At 41.9% G+C, this 21,580-nt stretch overlaps 2 protein-coding genes and 1 long non-coding RNA gene across 3 annotated transcripts; 2 read left to right on the forward strand and 1 right to left on the reverse strand.

Annotated features, from left to right (window-relative positions):
• Positions 1-11,091: 11,091 nt before the first annotated feature.
• LOC114432502 (uncharacterized) lies at positions 11,092-16,122 on the reverse strand. The gene is made up of 3 exons (XR_003670282.1): positions 16,111-16,122; positions 15,520-15,522; positions 11,092-11,167 (listed from the first exon to the last, which is right to left on the reverse strand). It is a non-coding gene; the product is annotated as an uncharacterized LOC114432502 (long non-coding RNA).
• LOC114432500 (gastrula zinc finger protein XlCGF17.1-like) lies at positions 12,039-13,395 on the forward strand. The gene is made up of 2 exons (XM_028400550.1): positions 12,039-12,122; positions 12,297-13,395. Exons 1-2 carry the CDS (start codon positions 12,092-12,094, stop codon positions 13,232-13,234), a joined length of 969 nt encoding a protein of 322 aa, XP_028256351.1. The 5' UTR covers positions 12,039-12,091; the 3' UTR covers positions 13,235-13,395.
• Positions 16,123-19,612: 3,490 nt separating the features above from the next.
• Positions 19,613-20,770, forward strand: LOC114444756 (trace amine-associated receptor 13c-like). The gene is made up of 2 exons (XM_028419556.1): positions 19,613-19,785; positions 19,960-20,770. Exons 1-2 carry the CDS (start codon positions 19,613-19,615, stop codon positions 20,768-20,770), a joined length of 984 nt encoding a protein of 327 aa, XP_028275357.1.
• Positions 20,771-21,580: the final 810 nt, after the last annotated feature.

Consider the following 21,580-nt stretch of genomic DNA (forward strand, 5'->3'; position numbering starts at 1 on the left):
TTATTCTGACAGTGTCTGAACAACTTGAAAATTAACATTTCTGTGACACCAACACAGAACAATGTTGGTAGCCACAATAAAATATGTAGTCACATCTGTGAAGTGTTGAATGACAGCAAACAGGATAAGGAAAGTGACGATTAAACAGAACAGACACATAGCTTCAGACAAGGCAACTCAACCCATGACGCACACTCGCACACTATCAGTAGAGGGAGAGACATCCCCGTTCCCCCCTTGTCCGTTCCATTTGGGAGACTGTAATGAAGCGGCTTGACTTTCCAAGTAGAAGGCTTGAGACATTGGTGGAAGTTAAGCCGCTACACGGTCATCCTAACAGAGACCCGGGGTGAACTGTCCCCTGCACCCCCCTCCCCTTCTCACACAGCTTCTGTGTACAGCACCTTCTCAGCAAAGCAGCTTTAGTGCTGCTCATGCTGCACGCCAGCAAAAATCAGCATATCTGTCTTTTTTTTAACAAACCAGGAAGTAAACATCAGGATTATACTGCTGTCTGTGTCTGTCATTGGCAGACAGGAGCCACAAATCTTCTGTGGATGTTAAGCTGTCAATACTGGCTGTGGTCTGTGGAGGTGTGCACCACGGCACTGCGTGGAATTCACCTAACCAATCCACCCAAGGAAAGCGGTGGGCCCCGACATGGTGCCCTCTCGTCTGCTGAGGACCTGCGCTGCTGAACTGGGGGAACCACTCCAGCATGTCTTCAACCTCAGTCTGCAGCTGGGGAGAGTGCCTACCCTGTGGAAAACATCCTGTGTTGTTCCAGTTCCAAAGAGAAACTTCCCTCAGGAGCTGAACGACTAAAGACCGGTGGCACTCACATCACAGCTGATGAAGACAATGGAGCGGCTCATCCTCGACCTCCTCAAGCCCCAAGTGCATCAGGCTCAGGACCCCCTACAGTTTGCCTATCAGGCAGGTGTGGGTGGGGAGGATGCCATTCTCTACCTCCTACACCGTGTTCAAGCTCATCTGGACAAAGGGCCTTCAACACCATCCAGCCCCTGCTGCTACTGGACAAACTGAGGGAGATGTTAGTGTTTACACCTTAAGCTGTATCCATACTCCACGAGAACAGAGAACTCCCTTCCCCCTGCCGACGTTACGCCCACAAAATGACGTCATTTTTCTCTTGGACCGCCCATTGTGAAGCGCTCTCGGACACATGGCCTGGGCAGAACTTTTTCTCTCAAGGCTGTGCGTCAACCATGCTGTGATTGGTCGGAATTTATTGTGGGCGTGATGAATGTGGTGAAGCTCAAGAGCTTCTTCAGGTGCAGAACACACAGACAGAAGGAGGAAGTACAACGACGATGGACAGTTTAGATGAGCAGCTGGCAAACAGCTCCTGGAAGGTGAAACACGGCGCACAGAGGAGAGTGTCTGTCCAAAAGGTGGCGTTAAAATTAATCCCAGTATTGATCACGGCGTTACAGTGGCTCGCGCAAATTAAACACCGGGAGACGGGATGTATTATTGCAGACGTCATCCACACGTTCACAGAATTAAACTCACACAGACCAGAGGTCTGCTACAGTCAGCTACACTGATCTTCTATTGTCATGCTATGCGCCCTCTTCTTCTCTTCTGAACATTATCAGCTCGTTAGGCCAGGTAACCACGACTGTGCTCACAATTTACAATACAACTGCATTGTCACCCTAGTGTGACGTGCGCTGCGTAGGAGGGCCGTATGAGGAGTTCTGCACACACACGTCTCGCGGAGTATGGTACCTCCGTGCCGAAAATAACTTTTTTTATCTCTTACCACCCGTGGAGCGAGTTCTCTGTTCTCTGTCTCGCGGAGTATGGAACAGCCTTAAAGCTGAGCTCCAGCTGACAGACTTTTCATTCTGTCTGTTACAGTTTTATGTATGCAGATATCATACTGGCAGACAATGCTCCACTAAAGCAGGATAATAACAATACTTTTTAAATGGGCGTTCGTCGTGTAACCATGTACTATAACTCCTTAAAACCATCTGACTGCTGTCAGAGTGACTCAGCCTTCATGGATGAACTACGCAGGTCAGATGATACTGTCCGTCAGACCTGTTGTTCAGTCTGTTATAACGCTACGAGCACGTCACGCCCCCTCCCTGAACATTACCGGCTCGTTATCGTCACTTATTCAGGTCAACAGCAAATTAGCAAACCCGCATAGTAGCAACAAATCCTGCTCCTCCGCTGCATGTTCACCTGAACATCACCTTTCTGCAGCGAAACGTCTTTAATACCTGTTTGTCTGTGTGTCTGTGTGCGCGCTGCGCGGTGCAGTGAGAGGGCCGTATGAGTTTTGCACACACAAACACTAAGAAAACTTCTGGCTATTGTGGACGATGCCAGTCATCCTCTGCACACTGTCATCAGCGCTCAGAGGAGCCTGAACAGTCACAGGCTGCTTCTCCCCAAGAGCAGGACCAACAGACTCAGACTCCTTTGTCCCCCGATCCATCAAACTTTACAACTCTACTTTTGACAGGAGGGGGAGAAGGAGGGAGGTGCAATAATTTATATGTGCAATAATCCATCTGTACCATTTATCCTGCTGTGCAATGTTTGTACATAATTCCTCTTATCTTTTATTTTTTACTGTACTATATTCTATTTTATTCTATTTAACTCTTGCTCTGACTGTCGGTATTGTATTGCTGCTGGTACCCAAATTTCCCTGAGGGACCTTCCCAAAGGGATTAATAAAGTCTAGTCTACTCTAGTCTAGTCTATTCTATTCTATTTGATCATATCAGTGCTGCACTGTTCACTTTTTAAACCTGTAGGTTAAACCACAACTCAACAGTGTACCACACAAACCATGATGATGTCAACAACATATAATAATGTACGTGCATTCTAAGCAGGTATTGTCTGTATTGGATTGTTTAGTGCTGCGGTATTTTTGATCAGGCAGATGCGCGGTCACCAAAAACCTCTGTTGACACCGCTTTACTTTTTTGTTGTGGACAAAAACTCATATTGTTGTTGTTCAAGTCACGTTTGAACGGATGAACCCCAATAAATGAAAACGTTCATCAACTTGGGCTACATCGATAATGCTCAGCTCAACAACTGATGACGTACATAGTGGTAACGTGCGACGGTCTTCACCCAGCTTGACTTAAAGTCATGAAGTCAGTGTTCTCCTGTTAGAAACACTATATGCTGAATGTGCACTCTTTTAAAACAGAGACGTTGTTGTTACGTGACATTGTCATGCTTACATACCTGTTCTGTGTAACTTTAGCTCAGGCTTCAAGAGGATATCCAGCAGTTTGCGCTGACGGTCCATCTCTTCCTCGTACTGGACGATAGTTTGTTCAAACACTCCCAATATTTCAGCAGCAGCAGCAGTTAGCCGCTCGCTGATAAAAACTCTCAGAAACTGAAGAGTAGCAATTCGGATGTAATAAAACACTTACAACGGTTAAACAATCTGTTCAACTTCTGCTGTCGCTGTGCTCGTCTTTGGTTTCCTCTTCCCCCGCCTTCCTTCTCTTCTTCTTCTTCAGTTTAATGGCGGCAGCCAAATTGCAAGGCGCATCATGGTTACATGGGCAGGCGTTATTAAAAAGTTGCATTTGATATTTTTAATGAGGAGCCCTTTCATCATGGGAGTGCATGTGCCTCACTCCCTTCTGTGGCCTTGGCTGGCATATGAGTGATAAAGAGTGGAATGTGCAAAGATCAGAATATACAGACTAGTTTTCTAACACAGAGCAAAATATGATACAATTTACCTACATAGCCCCAACATTCTCCCCTGTGTATCATTTTTGCACAGAAAACATCAGAAAATATTCAGCTACTTCTCAGTACTTTCGAATATTCCTTCATTCGGCTAAAAATGTGCATAGGTGTTTGAGAGTTCTTCTTGCTGGAGCATGGTATACTGAACAAGACTCTGACTGATCATTTTACCAATCAAGGTTTTCAAACAAGGAATGCAACAGGTCACAAGAAGACAGAACAGTACAAGAAAAATTATACAGATTATACCAAACACGACTAACTTCTGCACCAATCCTCCTTCCCACAACCAGGATAGCCAATTTGGGGACACACTAGCATAGTCCTGAGTCATTACTTTCTGCAGGTTTCGCAGAGACGTCATGTGACTGGAGTGTGGACAGTAGATTAAGAGCCCTGACAGAGCTCCATTACATGTTACATGGACATTTCAACAATCAGCATCCCTTTTTACTGCAGACCATGTTAGTGAGAAGAGCTAGATACTGACATAACCTGCAGCTGCAGCTCTGGACTCCTCCCAGGATATGTAGACTTTACCTTTCACTGAACATGTATCCAGAAGGATCCAGTGGTTTACAGATATGATGTCACTATGATGTTTATAGAAAGAACACAGGAAGATGTTCAGCTGCTGAGGAGAATGTTCACTTTAGTTTCGACATTTGATTTAGTTCTCTTAAAGCAGTGTGTGATCCTGAGAATAATGTTACTAAATGTGATAGTGTTTATCCAAGTAAAAGTCATGTTATGCTGTTTTATACTGTATTCAACATTCACCTTCCTCCCTCTTTGTATTATGTCCTTCTGCACTGTCAACATTCTTCACGTTGAGGAACAGGGTAACAGAGAGCTCAAACACTCAGAAAAGGGAGCACAGGGCCACCACTCTGGTCCTGGCAGTCCAGTGTAATACTCCTATTGGAGCTGTTGTTTTTTTCATGATATTCATGATGTAGGATGTTAATACACCACTGTACATATCTCAGCTGAACATCTTATGGTTATTCTTATTAATATTTCATTATCTTTAATGCTATTTTTAATTCTAGATTATTTGTTATTGTTGTTTCTAGTTTTTAATGCTTCTCTAGTAGCACACTCTGCATTGTCTTGTTGTTTGTTCTGCTACTTGTTGATCCCCAGAGGGAAATAGAATATAATTTAACTTTCATATATATAACAGGTTTTTCTATTGAAAGAAAAAACAGGACAGGCAAACGCAGGACGACTGTTCAGATTCCAGTCCGGCAGGTGGCGGTAATGCCCCTTGCAAGTTGGCTGTCAACCGCCATTAAACTGAAGAAGAAAAAGAGGAGGAAGAAGGAGGAAGAGGAAACCAAAGACGAGCACAGCGACAGCAGAAGTTGAACAGATTATTTAACCGCTGTGAGTGTTTTATTACATCTAAATGGCTGCTGTTGAGTTTCTGAGAGGTTTTATCAGCGAGCGGCTAACTGCTGCTGCTGCTGAAATATTGGGAGTGTTTGAACAAACTATCGTCCAGTACGAGGAAGAGATGGACCGTCAGCGCAAACTGCTGGATATTCTCCTGAAGCCTGAGCTAAAGTTACACAGAACAGGTATGTAAGCATGACAATGTCACGTAACAACAACATCTCTGTTTTAAAAGAGTGCACATTCAGCATATACTGTTTCTAACAGGACACTGACTTCATGACTTTAAGTCAAGCTGGGTGAAGACCGTCGCACGTTACCACTATGTACGTCATCAGTTGTTGAGCTGAGCATTATCGATGTAGCCCAAGTTGATGAACGTTTTCATTTATTGCGGTTCATCCGTTCAAACGTGACCTGAACAACAACAATATGAGTTTTTGTTCACAACGAAAAAGTAAAGCGGTGTCAACAGAGGTTTTTGGTGACCGCGCATCTGCCTGATCAAAATACTGCAGCACTAAACAATCCAATACAGACAATCCCTGCTTAGAATGCACGTACATTATTATATATTGCTGTCATTATCGTCATGGCTTGTGTAGTACACTGTTGATTTGTGGTTTAACCTACATGTTTAAAAAGTGCTAGTTTGAGACCCCTGGACTACATATTTTATTGTGGCTACCAACATTGTTGTACCAACATGTTGTGACAGTAAAGGTGTGTCCATTTTTCACTTCAGCACTCTGAAGGGTTAACAAGAGCTGCTGTGGACTGTAGCTGTAGAGTTTGATTAAAAACAGCCACAGTCAGTCACAACTTCTGAATAAATATCTAAATAAAGGCCCTAATATTATTAGGTTTAAGTGTATCATTAGTTTTAGTATAAGAAAGTGCTGAACTTGCAGCTTGCAGGAGCAGCTAAACATCTTCAAGGAACTCTAACAAGTCCAGTTGTGCTGCTTCAAGCTTTTCAAAGGAAATGACCTGATGAATCATTGAGGTTCAGTTTTTGACAAATGAGCTACTGTCATGGAGATCACATAAACTCTCTGTTTTCTTCTGACCCTTTGCCCTGCAGATCTCCCTCAACAACACAATTGTCAAGTGGAGGATGTTCTCGCTGACCAGCAGCTCTGTAACCAGAAGAACTCCATTCTGAACCAGGAGGAACCAGAACCTCCACAGGTTAAAGAGGAACAGCAGGAAGTCTGCATCAGTCATGAAGGAGAGCAGCATGTACTGAAAGAGGAGACTGATCCCTCTATAGTAACTGCTACTTATGATGGACCAGAACCAAACCATGACATGGTTCTCTCTCACAACGCTCCTCAAGGTAAAACTAATGAATAATGAATGAATAATAACCTGAATGTTTATGACATTTTCTGTTTGTTAGTATTTTAATGATGCATTAACTCATTTGGTTGTTCCAGGTTTTAGATGTTTCCATCATCACATTAGTCTTTGTGTCCATTTGTCCCTCCAGTTCTCCCTCAACAACATGACTCTAAGGAAGAAGAGATCCTGTCTGACCAGCAGCTCTGTAACCAGGACAAAAGTTCCAGTCTGGACCACTTGGACCCAACTGTCATTAAATACAAAGAAGAGATCAACCATCAGGACCCACTGCTGAACATTATCCTGACACCTGAGAAGTTATACAAAACAGGTATGTGAACCTACAAGCAAGCAGTGAATCCTGTGACTCCTGTAGGGTTCTAATGTTCTAATCTGAGCTCTGAGCTACATTTATATTAGGCTCAGTGACTAAATCTGTGAAACAACAGGGCTCTAGGCTAACTTTTAGCTTTGGTTTTTTTCTTAGGTGCACCAGCACAAAAGTTAAGTGCACCGCATCACAAGTAACCCCGCAGATTGTTTTTTAATTGCTGTCCATATATTTTTGTACAGATCATTTTGTTTTCTTCAACACGTTTCTAATGTAGTTACAGTATTCTCTTCTCTCATCTTCCTCACCTCTCTTCCTCTCTGCCCCACTTTCTCCTCTCTTTCTAAAGCTGACCAAAACCTCTTCATTCTGTCTGTTACAGTTTTACATTGTTTACATTTGCTTGAGTAACTTTTTGGGAAAAATTTACTCATGAGTCATTTAAATGTCTGATACTTTTGCCTTTTACTTAGTAAATTTGTGAGCAAATAACGCTACTCTTACTCCACTACATTGGCCAAATGTGCACTCGCTGCTCGTTACATGCGTCATTCTGCCTCAGCCAAGTGAAGCAGCGGAAGAATACTTCCCTCTGGGGGGCTGTGACCACCTGACCATGTTCCGCCAATCAAACTTGACCCCTGGCCTCACATCGGCAGCATGTTCAGCTTGCGCAAAGCGCAAAAAACCGCTTTCTTATGTGGTGCCTGCTCTGCCTTCCAAAACAGACAGACCTTTCGGCAAAAACTCGACATCAAACAACACACTTTAACACCCACATAAGTATAAAATATATAACAATCTCTTCATGTTTTTACACTTTAAAATTTTGTTGATATTTTTCTTTATACAGAGTTAAAACTTGTGAAATACATTTATTTAAGTTATTTGTAAAGATGTAATATTATTTTTTCTCATTATTTAAGGTTTGATACAAAATAACCATTCTGCTGGAAAATACAAGAATTTGCACATTTTATTTATTTTACTTTTGTCTGATTACCATAAATCAATACAAAGTATAAATATGATATTACTCCAACATTTACTCAGTACTTGAGTAGTTTTTTCACCCAGTACTTTTTTACTTTTACTTGAATAAAAAATTTGGCTACTCCACCCACCTCTGGTTTTAGCTGTATGCAGATATCATATAGCAGTTTAATAATACGTTTTACTTTTTAATAATACTTTTTAAATGGGTGTTTGTCATTTAACCATGTACTATAACTACTTAAAACTACTTGACTGCTGTCAGTCAGAGTTAATAAGCCTTCATGGATGGAACCATACAGGTCAAATAATACTGTCCTTCAGACCTGTTCAATCTATTGTAATTCTAGTTGATATTTAGACCATTGTTTTTGTCATGTTATAATATTCACAGACACTATCATGTCGCTCTGCACATGTCCTGCGCAGAGAGTGACACTGAACACTTGGGAGTGCAGTTTCTCTAAATGAACATGTCTCTGAACATGTATTGTACAAATGTAGGAAATTACATGATTAAAACACATGTTTTGACTGTTTAACAACGGCAGTAACTTTTATGTCTTGGAAAGAAACTAACATGATGTGACAGTAAAGGTGTGTCCATTTTTTACTTCAGAACTCTGAAGGGTTAATGAGAGCTGCTGTGGACTGTAGATGTGGAGTTTGATTAAAAACAGCCACAGTCAGTCACAACTTCTGAATAAATACCTAAATAAAGGCCCTAATATTATTATGTTTAAGTGTAGTATTAGTTTTAGTATAAGAAGGTGCTGAACTGTTCAAAGGCTTGAAGCAGCTTGTAGGAGCAGCTAAACATCTTCAAGGAACTCTAACAAGTCCAGTTGTGCTGCTTCAAGCTTTTCAAAGGAAATGACCTGGATGAATCATTGAGGTTCAGTTTTTGACATATGAGCTACTGTCATGGAGATCACAAACTCTCTGTTTTCTTCTGTCCCTTTGCCCTGCAGATCTCCCTCAACAACACAATTTACAAGTGGAGGATGTTCTCGCTGACCAGCAGCTCTGTAACCAGAAGAACTCCATTCTGAACCAGGAGGAACCAGAACTTCCACAGGTTAAAGAGGAACAGCAGGAAGTCTGCATCAATCATGAAGGAGAGCAGCATGTACTGAAAGAGGAGACTGATCCCTCTATAGTAACTGCTACTTATGATGGACCAGAACCAAACCATGACATGGTTCTCTCTCACAACGCTCCTCAAGGTAAAACTAATGAATAATGAAAATCCTTTCCATATCAGTCAGAATTTAACTTTTCTCTTTGTCAGAACCTGAATGTTTATGACATTTTCTGTTTTTTAGTATTTTAATGATGCATTAACTCATTTGGTTGTTCCAGGTTTTAGATGTTTCCATCATCACATTAGTCTTTGTGTCCATTTGTCCCTCCAGTTCTCCCTCAACAACATGACTGTAAGGAGGAAGAGATCCTGTCTGACCAGCAGCTCTGTAACCAGGACAAAGGTTCCAGTCTGGACCACTTGGAGCCGACTGTCATCCAATACAAAGAAGAGATCAACCATCAGGACCCACTGCTGAACATTATCCTGACACCTGAGAAGTTACACAGAACAGGTATGTGAACCTACAAACAAGCAGTGAATCCTGTGACTCCTGTAGGTTTCTAATGTTCTAATCTGAGCTCTGTGCTACATTTATATTAGGCTAGGTCAGGGGTCTCAAACTCAACTTACCCAGGGGGCCGCTGGGGGTAGAGTCTGGGTGAGGCTGGGCCGCATTAGAAAAAAGGGTTTCAAATATTCCAAAAAAGTACAACTGGTCCAATCGTCTCAATCTTTATTAATAACAGGTCAGAATAGGGATGCAAATTATTGATTAATTCAATAATCATTAGTTGAATGACCTTATGGATCGATTAACGATTAATTGATAAGAGGTGATTTTCCTGGGCCTGATTTAACCTCAGTTTCACTAAGACTAAAATCTAAACATTGTTTACTAAATAAACTGCATGTCATATTCCTTAATGAGTGATTTGCTGTACCTTTACAGTACAGACAATGACATTTATGTAGGCTAGTATAACAAAATCAATTGTGAATAGAAATTAAATAAAACATGTTCAGCTGCTTTAACATGAAAATAAGTTGTTCACTGGCTCCTCACACAGACACATGTCAGGAGTCAGGCCTGTGCGCAGCTTGTTCACAGTGAGGGCAGCTACTGAGAACACAGGTTCTATTCAACTAGCATCCTGATTAAAAAGAAAGAAAGAAACAAATGGAAACAAATGGAAATGCTGATTAACACGTGGCAATCTCCTACTTTGATCCATTCTGGGACTATATTATGACGGAGCACTGCTACATGCGCACAGAGATCACGCAGCACCTGAAAACAAACACCGTCAACATACCAGCATGGCTAGGCTGCTGAGAACTGTCCAACAGACAGCACGTCGCTTGACACAGTTTTCAATGCGCGCTCTCATTCCGCTGGTGCAGTACGCTGGCATGTGTGTGCGCACGCCTGTGTGTGTGTCGGGGGGGCGGAACTCCTCTGCAGTGGAGAAATGCGCGAGCATGCAGAGACAGAAGCAACGCGCCGAGCAGAACGGAGGCTGCCACCCCTCAAAAACAAAAATTCAAACTAAATATCAGAGAAATACTGACGGGGCAATTAAACTTTGATGTCACTTTGAGGCCACAAAATATCGGTATAGGCCGAAATATCGGTAGAAATCTGTGAAACAACAGGGCTCTAGGCTAACTTTTAGCTTTGGTTGCTCTGGTGCGCCTAACATTTTTTCTTAGGTGCACCAGCACAAAAGTTAAGTGCACCGCATCACAATTAACCCCGCAGATTGTTTTTTAATTGCTGTCCATATATTTTTATAAAACAGACAGACCTTTCAGCAAAAACTCGACATCAAACAACACACTTTAACACCCACATAAGTATTTTAAGTTATTTGTAAAGATGTAATATTATTTTTGCTCATTATTTAAGCTTTGATACAAAATAACCATTCTGCTGGCAAATAAAAGATGATAGAGGAGGACTGACTTAAATAACACGGTCAAAACTAAAGAAATATTCAGCAAACCACCGGGCCTGGTGTCTATCTGTCTCTAGTGGGTCGGGCTAAACCAAAGTAGTGAAAACAAGGGGGGTGTTCAAAGATAGACTGTTACCTGTGAATCAGCTGCACTGAAAACACCCCCATTAGCACTTGGTACATTCCTCTTGATGAAATTAACGCTACAAAAAGTCGACCAATCAGAATTTTGGTCGAGCCAGAACGTATCGACCAATAAATCGACCAGTCGACTGGGAGATTACAGCCCTACTGGCTAGTTATCATCCGTCATTCAGGTCAACAGCAAATTAGCAAAACCTGCATAGTAGCAACAAATCCTCCTCTGCTACATGTTCACCTAAACTGCGGTTTGTGCTGTTCAGCAGTGAAATGTCTTTAAAACCTCTCTGTCTGTTTGTCTGTCTGTGTGTGTGCACTGCATGGTGCAGTGGAGAGTTCTGCACACGTTTCAACAAGTCTGGGCCGAAACAAATTTTGTTTTTGTTCTTGTCACCTCGGGAACAAAAAGAGATTTCTCTGTTCTCGTGGAGTACGGAACAAACTTTAGCACACAGCATCAGCTCTGCGCAGAACGTTCATGTTCTTCTGGGTTTCCTGTGCTCTCAGTCTGACTGCAGTACACACACAGAGGTTTACACCACAATATGAACCTGATGTGTGTCTGTTGTTGGACAACAGGGAGACTTTTAAAATTTGCATAGAATGTATTTCCCTCTAACAGCTTGTCGTACCGGTGCGACCTCAGATATTTTTTGGTTGCACCATTGAGAATTTAGGTTGGACGCTTGTATTGTTTTACAAGCATATAGTTGTAAATTGTTAATTTTGCTTGACTGTTAGTCTGTTTGGCTCCCCCTACTGGTATATATGTGTGGCAGCTCTTGAGGTCTCTATTTGATGACATCATCAGTAGGAGACAAGGCTGCCTTCCATGTTGGATCTGCCAAGAGCCCACATGTATTTCTGTATCTTAAATCATTCTGGTTTATGGACTTTTCAAAGCATCGTTGGTATGTTAACTGAGTCTTTGGGTTGATTATTTGTTTTTATATATGTATATTTATTTATGATTAATGTATGCATGTTTTCTTTTCTTGTTAGTTTTACTCTACTGCCAGTTGCTACATTAAAGACGACCAACGCGGTATTTCCTGGTCTTTGTAGTTATTGGGGATGGAGTTATCTGCCTGTCAATTCATGCAAGGTGTGTGAAGAGGACAGGACAACGCTAGAGCCCTGTTCAATGTTTCCCTGTGTGCATTCATAGTGAATGCACACAGGGAAACATTTTATTTGTGCTAATGTCATGTTACTTGTTTGAACTGTAATGTATTTCTGGTCATCACATTCTGTTTTCTTGTTTGCTTTAATCCTCCAGATCTCTCTCACCAATACAATTATGAGGAAGAGCTGATTTTAGCTGATCAACAGCTCTGTTGCCAGGAGAAGAACTGCAGTCTGAACTGGGAGAAACCAGAACCCCCACAGGTTAAAGAGGAACAGCAGGTTCACTGCAGCAATCATGAGGGAGAGCAGCATGTACTGAATGCAGAGACTCAGCACTCTATGGTGACTTCTGCTTCCGAGAGTAATCGTATCAAATCAGAAATAAGCTGTGACGTGATTCTATGTCCTCCAGGAAAAAAGAATCTAAAATGTAAGCCTTTTGTAAAACCATTTTCATGTAAGAGGAAAGGTAAGGCACATCCATTTTCTTGCAAAACATGTGGGAAATGTTTTAGGAATGCTGGTCAATTAACTGTCCACATGAGAACCCACACCGGTGAGAGGCCATTTCCTTGCAAAACATGTGGGAAATGTTTTAGTAATGTTAGTGGTTTAAATGTCCACATGAGAACCCACACAGGTGAAAGGCCATTTCCTTGCAAAACATGTGGGAAATGTTTTATGCAATCTGGTGATTTAAATGTCCACATGAGAACCCACACCGGTGAAAAGCCATTTTCTTGCCAAACATGTGGGAAATGTTTTACTCGAAATGGTGAGTTAACTGACCACATGAGAACCCACACAGGCGAGAAGCCATTTTCATGCAAAACATGTGGCAAATGTTTTAGGATTACTGGTCATCTAACTCGCCACATAAGAACCCACACAGGTAAGAAGCCATATTCTTGCAAAACGTGTGGGAAATGTTTTATTCAATCTGGTGATTTAACTGTCCACATGAGAACCCACACAGGCGAGAAGCCATTTTCTTGCCAAACATGCGGGAAATGTTACACTCAAAATTCTAAGTTAACTGCCCACATGAGAACCCACACAGGTGAGAAGCCTTTGTCTATCCCAACATGAGGGAAGTGTTTCAGTAGTATTTAAAATTTGATGCTATTTGTCACATGAAGAACCACATAGATAAAGGCTGTTCCATACTCCACGAGAACAGAGAACTCGCTCCACGGGTGGTAAGAGTAAGGTACCATACTCTGTGAGGTGTGTGTGCAGAACTCCTCATATGGCCCTCCTACGCAGTGCACGTCACACACAAAAGGTTGACAGTGCAATTGTGTTGTAAATTGTGAGCACAATTTTCGTGGTTACCTGGCCTAACGAGCTGATAATGTTCAGGGAAGAGGGCGCATAGCATGACAATAGATAGAAGATCAGTGTAGCTGACTGTCGTAGACCTCTGGTCTGTGTGAGTTTAACTCTGTGAACATGAGGATGACTGTCTGCAATAATACATCCCGTCTCCCGGTGTTTAATGTGCGCGAGCCACTGTAACACTGTGATCAATACTGGGATTAATTTTTATTGCCAACTTTTGGACAGACGCACTCCTCTGTTTCTCCTTCCAGCAGCTGTTTGCCAGCTGCTCAAACTGTCCATCGTAGTTGTACTTCCTCCTTCTGTCTGTGTGTTCTGCACCTGAATCCCTTGCGCTTCTCTAAAATTCATCATGCCCACAATAAATTCCGACCAATCACAGCATGGTTGACGCAGAGCCTTGAGACAAAAAGTTCTGCCCGGACCCTGTGCACGAGATCGCTGCACAACGGGTGGTCCGAGATAAAAAATGACGTTATTTTGTGGGCATAACGTATGCAAGGGGGAAGGAGTTCTCTGTTCTCGTGAAGTATGGATCCAGCTTAAGAAGCCATGTTCGCCAGAAGAGAATGTGCATCTGTGTGGAAAAGTTCCTTTGAGAAGTTTTGTTTGAGTCAATGATTTAATATACATTTTTTTTTAAAAAGAAAGAAAAAAAAAAAAGATTGAAAGGATGCAGAGACCTAACTGGACAGAGGAGCAAAGCTCACTCTGAGCACAGCTGATGAGAGAAAGAACGCTTTACAAGCAATCTCAGAGACAGGCACTAGAGGACAGAGCAGAACATCAACACTTCCTTTTGCTCACAGTTTTGTGAGGAGTGTGAAAAGCCGTGTCTGCAATGTAAGATGAGGTGGATGTATGATGTGAGTTGATGGCTGTATGCACGGATTTTGAACCAAGTTTACTTGAAGCATAACAACATATTCCCTGTCATTGACATCTGTCATGTTGAATTGTGTACATGTCTACAAAAAAATAAAAAACACATTCATTTCATTTTTTATTTGACCAGTGTAATGAATTGGCTTCCTCTTGTTAAACTACCGGTAATCTCTTTAAAACTATTTTAGCTCTCTGTCAGGAGGCAAAACATGCTGGGACATATTCAGGCTGAAAAGCCCCTGCATTTCTGCAGTTTGTCACTTCCTCAAACTGACATCATTTGTATAGCCTCTGGTGTATTAGGACGTATTAATCGGCAATAATCTGTCAAAAATCTGATTGAAAAAGCATTCTTAGAAATAACAAATAACAATATCATCATAAATTAGTAGAACACAGACAAAATACACAAAAACGTGGGAAGTGCTAAACAGTATTGTAAAGAAATCTAGAAGAGAAAAAAATTGTTGAAAGAATTTTGTGGAAGTTTGATTTTGACTAATGTAGGCTATATCAGATATTTTAAAAAGTACCTCACACAGACTTTTATTTTGGTAACTGTAACTTCCTGTTCCTGTCACCTTTGGCTCTGTGCGTCACAGATGAGGGCTGTGGCTCATAGGAATGTAGGAATGAACAGGCTGTAAGAGAAACAGTCTGACTAAAGCCAGAAGGAGGCAGAAACACCACAGAAGAAAAAGAAAAGTGAGGGGAAAGTGTTTGTGGTGACAGTGGATTGGAGTAAAGCTCAGCTGTTACAACAGTACAATAGTTTCTGAACACATGTGTAGCCACCAAAACTACACCTGGTACAACAAAGGATCACAGTGAGTGGAGGACCAAGGCTTTGAACCAGAGGACCAGAGCTGAGCTCATGAGCTGGAACATACATACTGAAGAGTTGACATACTGTATTTACAGTCCATTATATAATGTGTATGTACATATATACAATAAATGTCTATGAATAATCTTTATAATGTTGTAACAGTATATTAAGAAACCTGTATTGGTCCCACAATGGGGAAATTGCTTAAGGCACCCCAGCAAAGATTGCCACACACCCATTGGACAACCCTGCTATACCACTGAGCCACTGCTGCCCATATATGATAATAGATGCATAACATGAACTAATCAATCATAACATTCTGATCACTGACGGGTGAGCTGAATAACACTGATGATCTGGTTACCATGGTAACTGTCAGTGGGTGGATATATGAGGCAGCAAGAGAACATTTGTAGGTCTAACATGCACTGAGTGTCATGGTTTGGGTACTTTTTCTTCTCCTTTCTTCCTCTCTCCTTCTTTGTGTGTGTGTGCATATTTGAGTGAAGGGGTGAATGTTTTCTGGCTGTATTAGCTGCAGTGCATATTTATAAAAGGATTTGATTCTTCAGCATTGAGCTGTGTGAGTGCTGCTATCAGGAAATCAGAGTTAATAAAGTGAGAGCAGAAATCCCCGGAGGGCTGGACCTGACTGCTGTCCTGATAAAGACATGAGCAGAGACGGCACATGAAGAAGACTGTTTGGAGGACACACAGAGTGGACATGGGTCACAGAGTGCTGCTGCTGTTTGTGTCTCTGGAGCATGGGCAGCTCCTCCTGCTCCACTCATTGTTGGCTGATTGTTCACACCTGTGATCAGTCATCAGTCAATCCTGCTGCAGCTTCCATCTGGTATATGTGTCCAATGGAACCTGAACAACATGTCAGCTAAACACATAGAAATACTATACATAGTTTTTTATATAAATAACATTGAATTGAATCAGGTTGTACAGTAAATGGAAACAAGAAGCACTGAGAGTGGTGCTGGTAGTGCAGCAGTGGGTCGGTGGAGAGGAGGAGGAAGGAGGAGGTCCTCCTTCTGTAGGCCAGAGAAGTCCTCCTGCAGCCTCTGCTGAGATTGTTCCTTTTGGCCCTCTGTTCTTTGTTCTTGCGGATCTTTTTTGCAGTATTTTGCTGATGTATTTATATAATTATATCATGTGAGAATGTTTTTCACATAGCAGCCTTCCAAACAATCAGGCCAGCCATGTGTCCACGGCCTGGCTTGCTGAACAGGCCCACTCCTGTGGCTGGGGTTTTTCCTGGTCGCTGCTGAACATCCAGGATTCCTTAATCTTCCAAAAGAAGTCTCTTTGACTTTTGTAGTGGTTGATTCTTTTCTTATTTTGTCCTAGATTATAAACACTTTGGTGGCAGCGCAGTTAGTCTTGACGCTCACATAACTTATCCAAACTTTTTTAAGAAGATTAACTAAGAATTGTACAACAACAACAAAAACAACCTGATCTCACAGAAATATGTGACATAAACACGGATTGTTAACACTGAATTACGTTGCTCTGACAATTCACACATTTCTCTAAGCGATTTGGCCCTTAATAAACCTTTTTAGGAAACGATCACTATTATTATTTAACACAAACGAACTGGCCCAACACGACCATCTATGTCGACATACACGTTTATTTGATCGATAAAAGTTGTTTTCTAATGCAACAGTGCTTGATATGATTGTGTGCGACAGCATTTCCTTATGAAATGACAGGAAATGGGGCATGTAGAAGTAACGTGGAGACACTTGTTGAAGTGAGCATGTGGTTATTTTTGAGAACGACTGGATTGAAAGACGGTGAAAGCTAACGTCGGTTAGCAGTTGCTCTGGACGGAGCTCATGTCCGTGGTGTCCACACGTATTAAAACCTGTGGTGTCCCTACGAAAATACCCCGCATTGACTTTCTATGGAGACAGTTTTCTGTGGTGCCTGCATGTAATTTCACTACTTTTCGTGTCAGTGCCACGTAATTCAGTGTTAACAATCTGTGTGTATGTCACGTATTTCTGTGAGATCAGGTTGAACAAAAATATCTTTCTGGCAGGAAGAGGAAGTGAGGTCAAAGAGACTGTCCTCCTGCTGACCACACCCTCCAAGAGATGGCTCCTGCCTTTATCCACTCGGTCCAACCTAAATTCATACTCAAACATTAATTTTCTATAAATTATTCTTTGGCTCCTACAATGGGTGCCTCCTAAACCACAAGATGCAGCATGTGTGTCTGTGCAAAAATAAAAATGACATTTTATTTGTGTGGATGTGTGAATGTGAGCTGTCAATAAGGCCTTTCTCACTCATGAAACATGTCAAGAACTTCCTTCATTTGTGGTCACGAATCCATGTAGCATTGAAGCATGTGGGGGTAAAGGGCTGATACATACAAACAGCAGCATCTTTGCAACTTCCTGGACTGTTTCCATCAACTTTTCTTGCTTTTTTCTTACAGACAGAAAACCAGTAACAAGTAGCTGTAAGTTTGGCAAGTATTGCAACATGTGACAGAGACCAAGTGAATTCTATGTGGACCTGTTTGTGAAGTTTTAATGAGCACATCTTCATTCAGTTGAAACAACCTCACTGGTCAGTGTTTGGAAAGATGACTTAATTAGTTAATTTGTTTTTGTTTTTTAACAGACCCAACAGACATACCCACCCTCTAATCCACTACCACCACACACACACACACCGCTCCCTGAGTCCCAGGAGCTTTTCTGTGTTTTGGAGCCTGTTAGCTGCTCCTAATGGCAGCACTCTGAACCCCCTCCAGACAGAAAGCGTGTTCACACCTGCATTGATGAAGTTCGGATGATGACATCTCAACCTCTGAGGGGTCACTGCAATCAAAGGTGTTAGAAAAACAATACATGATGCAGCCACCACACCAACATGTGATGCAATAGTTGGTGAAACCTGAGAAAGTTGTTTTCTCAGAACTCAATACCCACAGACCTCCATGTTAACTTTTTTATATTATATTGATGTGCATGATTGAGTTACCTGTCTGCACACATTGATGTGTGCGAAGAGATTACCGGTATCCTTGTACACAATATGCAAGTCTTAGGAAAAAAACATCATTGTGTGCATGTGTGTCGTATGGACATGTATCTATCTTAATCCTGTGCACAGTGATCTTTGGCCTTTATAATATGAGCAACTCAGTCATTAAGACTAAGATTAGGAATTACTTCATTAATCCCCTTTAAGTTAAGTTCTCACCACTAAAACAGCTAAGTTAATTTGTTATTAACATTGATTGTTATTTTATGTGTTTGTAACATCTGTGCTTGTTATTACATTCTCACACTCTTCGTCCTCCCTTCCTCTGACTCCTCTATGAAGACGGATTTGGGTGCTTTGATTTCTCTCCTTGTAAATGTACAAAGGCCTCCCATCACTCAGCAAGGTAAAACCTCAAGTCCCATACACACAATAAGACCTTTAGATGGTGACTGCTGCCCACCACTAGAGGCCCTACAGTACCACAATCAAATACTGCCAGGTATAGCTGGCCATTGATTCAAGAACACAGTCTTCACTGCTGGACACATTAGCTGCAACCATGTGGTAGAAGAAAAGAGTGCTGGCAGATAATCTGTGAGTCATCAACAGTTTGCTGTGGCATGGAAATGAAACAGACAATGGCAACTTTTGTGAGGTCGTCCAACCTGTGTGAGGTCTGATAAGCCAGGCTACATATAACTGCACATTGTCTGAGCCGTGTGGTGGTGGTATGGCCAGCTAAGGTAGCTGCCATGCCCCCCTGCCCCCCTGGAATCACAGCATTCATGTGACGATAGATTATAGTGAACTCCACAAACTGAACTACAACAGGACAGGAAGTCCTTAATAGACATTAAAGGCCTATGAAGGACAGACCTATTTAGGCGTTCAATAGATGCTGTCCCTGAATTGGGAAGTAGGGAAGGCTCTCATGAAGACCTGATATCTGTACAGTCCTGATGTCCTGCAGTCCTTCATTGTGGACATAGTGTTCACTAGCAAGGCCAGTCACATGAGGTCCAGCCATCGGCATCTGGACTCAGCCAGACTCAAGGGCTGTGTCCTTGTGAAGGGTGCAGTGAATGGTTCCACAAAGTCCACCATTCAACACCACAGCCTGCATTGATTAGAATTCTGTAACCGTATAGGCCTCTAAAAGTGAATGGAACTTTCTGCTATGCTAAAACTCAGTATAGGTGAACAATAACATAGCCTACCAACTTATCATCAAGCCCCTAGTGGCTGCTGGGTGAACTGCAATCATGTCTGCATTGGCTTCAAGTCTGAGCCCCAGAGGTTGCTATGTTGGTTGTAAAGAGACTATTGGAGAGGAGGGATTACAGAAAGAGATAAAAAAGCTATGCTACAAAGAGTTCTGAGTCCTGATGATGGGGGCTCAGGCTGGAGTGGGGCTCTGCTTCCCACAACTCCTCAACGCCTCCTGCAGGAAGCCGACACTTCCCTGGACTGAAGCTGTGCTGCTGAACAGCGTGCTGTCGCTGGTGTCTCTGATGACTGTATCTCTCAATCTGCTCGTCATCATCTCAGTCTCCCACTTCAGGCAGAGATGACCTTCTTAGCTGAAATTTATGTCTTTAAGTGATCAGCAATACTCTTTGATGTATTTGAATCATAACTGTAATGTTTCTACTGCTGTAGCTGCACCAGTGTGATAATGTATTTATTCATATAGACATGATTAATGGGTAACTGATGCTTCTCATTCTCCCTGCAGGCGGCTCCACACTCCCACTAACATCCTCCTCCTCTCTCTGGCTGTCTCAGACTGTCTCGTGGGTCTCCTGCTAATGCCAGGAGAAATCTTTAGAAAAACCTCCTGCTGGGTTCTTGGTGATATCATGTGCTCTCTATACTTTTATCTGACCGGCAACATTGTCTGTGCTTCTATAGGAAACATTGTTCTCATATCAGCTGAGCGCTATGTGGCTATCTGTGACCCTTTGCATTACCCCACCAGAGTTACTGTGACAAGAGTCAAACTGTGTGTCTTTGTGTGTTGGCTCTGTGCTGCTCTCTACAGCTGTTTCTGCAATAAGGATGTCCTGATTCAACCAGGCAGGACTAAATCCTGCCATGGAGAGTGTGTGTTAGTCAGTGATCATGTTGCAGGAACTGTTGACCTATTTTTATCCTTCATTTTTCCAGTGACCTTCATCATATTTCTGTATCTGAGAGTCTTTCTGGTGGCTGTGTCTCAGGCTCGTGCCATGCGCTCTCATGTTACAGCTGTCAGTCTGCAGGTTTCAGCCACAACAAAGAAGTCTGAGCTAAAAGCAGCCAGGACTCTGGGTGTTCTTGTGGTTGTGTATCTAATGTGTTTCTTCCCATTTTACTGTTACATTTTTGCTGTAGGCAGCGTGATCAATACTTCATTTGCATCTTTTATGGTCTTTCTGTATTACTTTAACTCATGTTTGAACCCTGTGATCTATGCATTGTTCTACCGCTGGTTCAGAAAAGCTGTTAAACTCATTTTGACTCTGCTTATTCTGCAGCCAGGCTCCCGTGAGGCCAACATACTGTAGAGAGGCTGAGGAGTGACAGAGAGATAGTGCCTGCTCCACAAAGATTTCCATTCACTCAATACAAACCCTGAAAAATCGCATTTTGGATTGATTAATATTAATTGCTTTTAACTAAGATTAATTTCATCATCAATAGTTCAACCCTGTGATTGTGGCCCATGTTCTCTCTGTTCACAGCTTTGTTATTGCACACAACAGTCATAAGCACTGCTTTATTGTCATACCTCCCCCACAGCAAGTTAGAGCTCAGACCAAGAGCTTTAAAACAGACAAGAACTGTCCTGTCTTCATCAAGCATCAATATATATTAACAAAGCTTATGTATCTTCAATATACACATACAGGATGGCAACTAATATGGATTAATCTGGGTTTACATGAAAAAGTAAAAAATGAAAGCTTACTTGAATACTGTATATAGACCATATTTATATTCTCATGACTGTACATGTTTGTATTGTTTTTTTAATATCTTTCATACATCTCTTTTTATATACTGCTTTGTTGCATTGAAACTGGATGACAACTTTAATCTCATTGTACTTGTGTATAGTGACAATAAAAGGCATTCTATTCTATTCTATTGTCATATTCAGATTCTGTGGGCTCACTCCTCTGATGCATTCTGATGTCACAATGTTACACACTAAGAAAACACAGTGTATGTGCACTTTATAACAGTGCAGGGCAGAAGTTACTGAAAGATGACAGTGGATAGGGCAGTCCATGGTTAAAGTTTGCTTTTAAAGTATTGAACTTTGAGAAAAGATGTCTGCTGTGACTACACAATTCTGCATCAGATTGTGGAAG

The sequence above is a fragment of the Parambassis ranga genome, chromosome 2 (assembly GCF_900634625.1).
Source record: "Parambassis ranga chromosome 2, fParRan2.1, whole genome shotgun sequence".
NCBI classification, from domain to species: Eukaryota; Metazoa; Chordata; class Actinopteri; family Ambassidae; genus Parambassis; species Parambassis ranga.

Coding starts and splice junctions, on each gene's coding strand:
- LOC114432500 (XM_028400550.1), top strand. CDS start 12,092: ATGGAGTTATCTGCCTGTCAATTCATGCAAG. Junction 12,123..12,296: donor TGCCTGTCAATTCATGCAAG/GTGTGTGAAGAG, acceptor TTAATCCTCCAG/ATCTCTCTCACCAATACAAT.
- LOC114444756 (XM_028419556.1), top strand. CDS start 19,613: ATGGGGGCTCAGGCTGGAGTGGGGCTCTGCTTCCCACAACTCCTCAAC. Junction 19,786..19,959: donor ATCTCAGTCTCCCACTTCAG/GCAGAGATGACC, acceptor TTCTCCCTGCAG/GCGGCTCCACACTCCCACTA.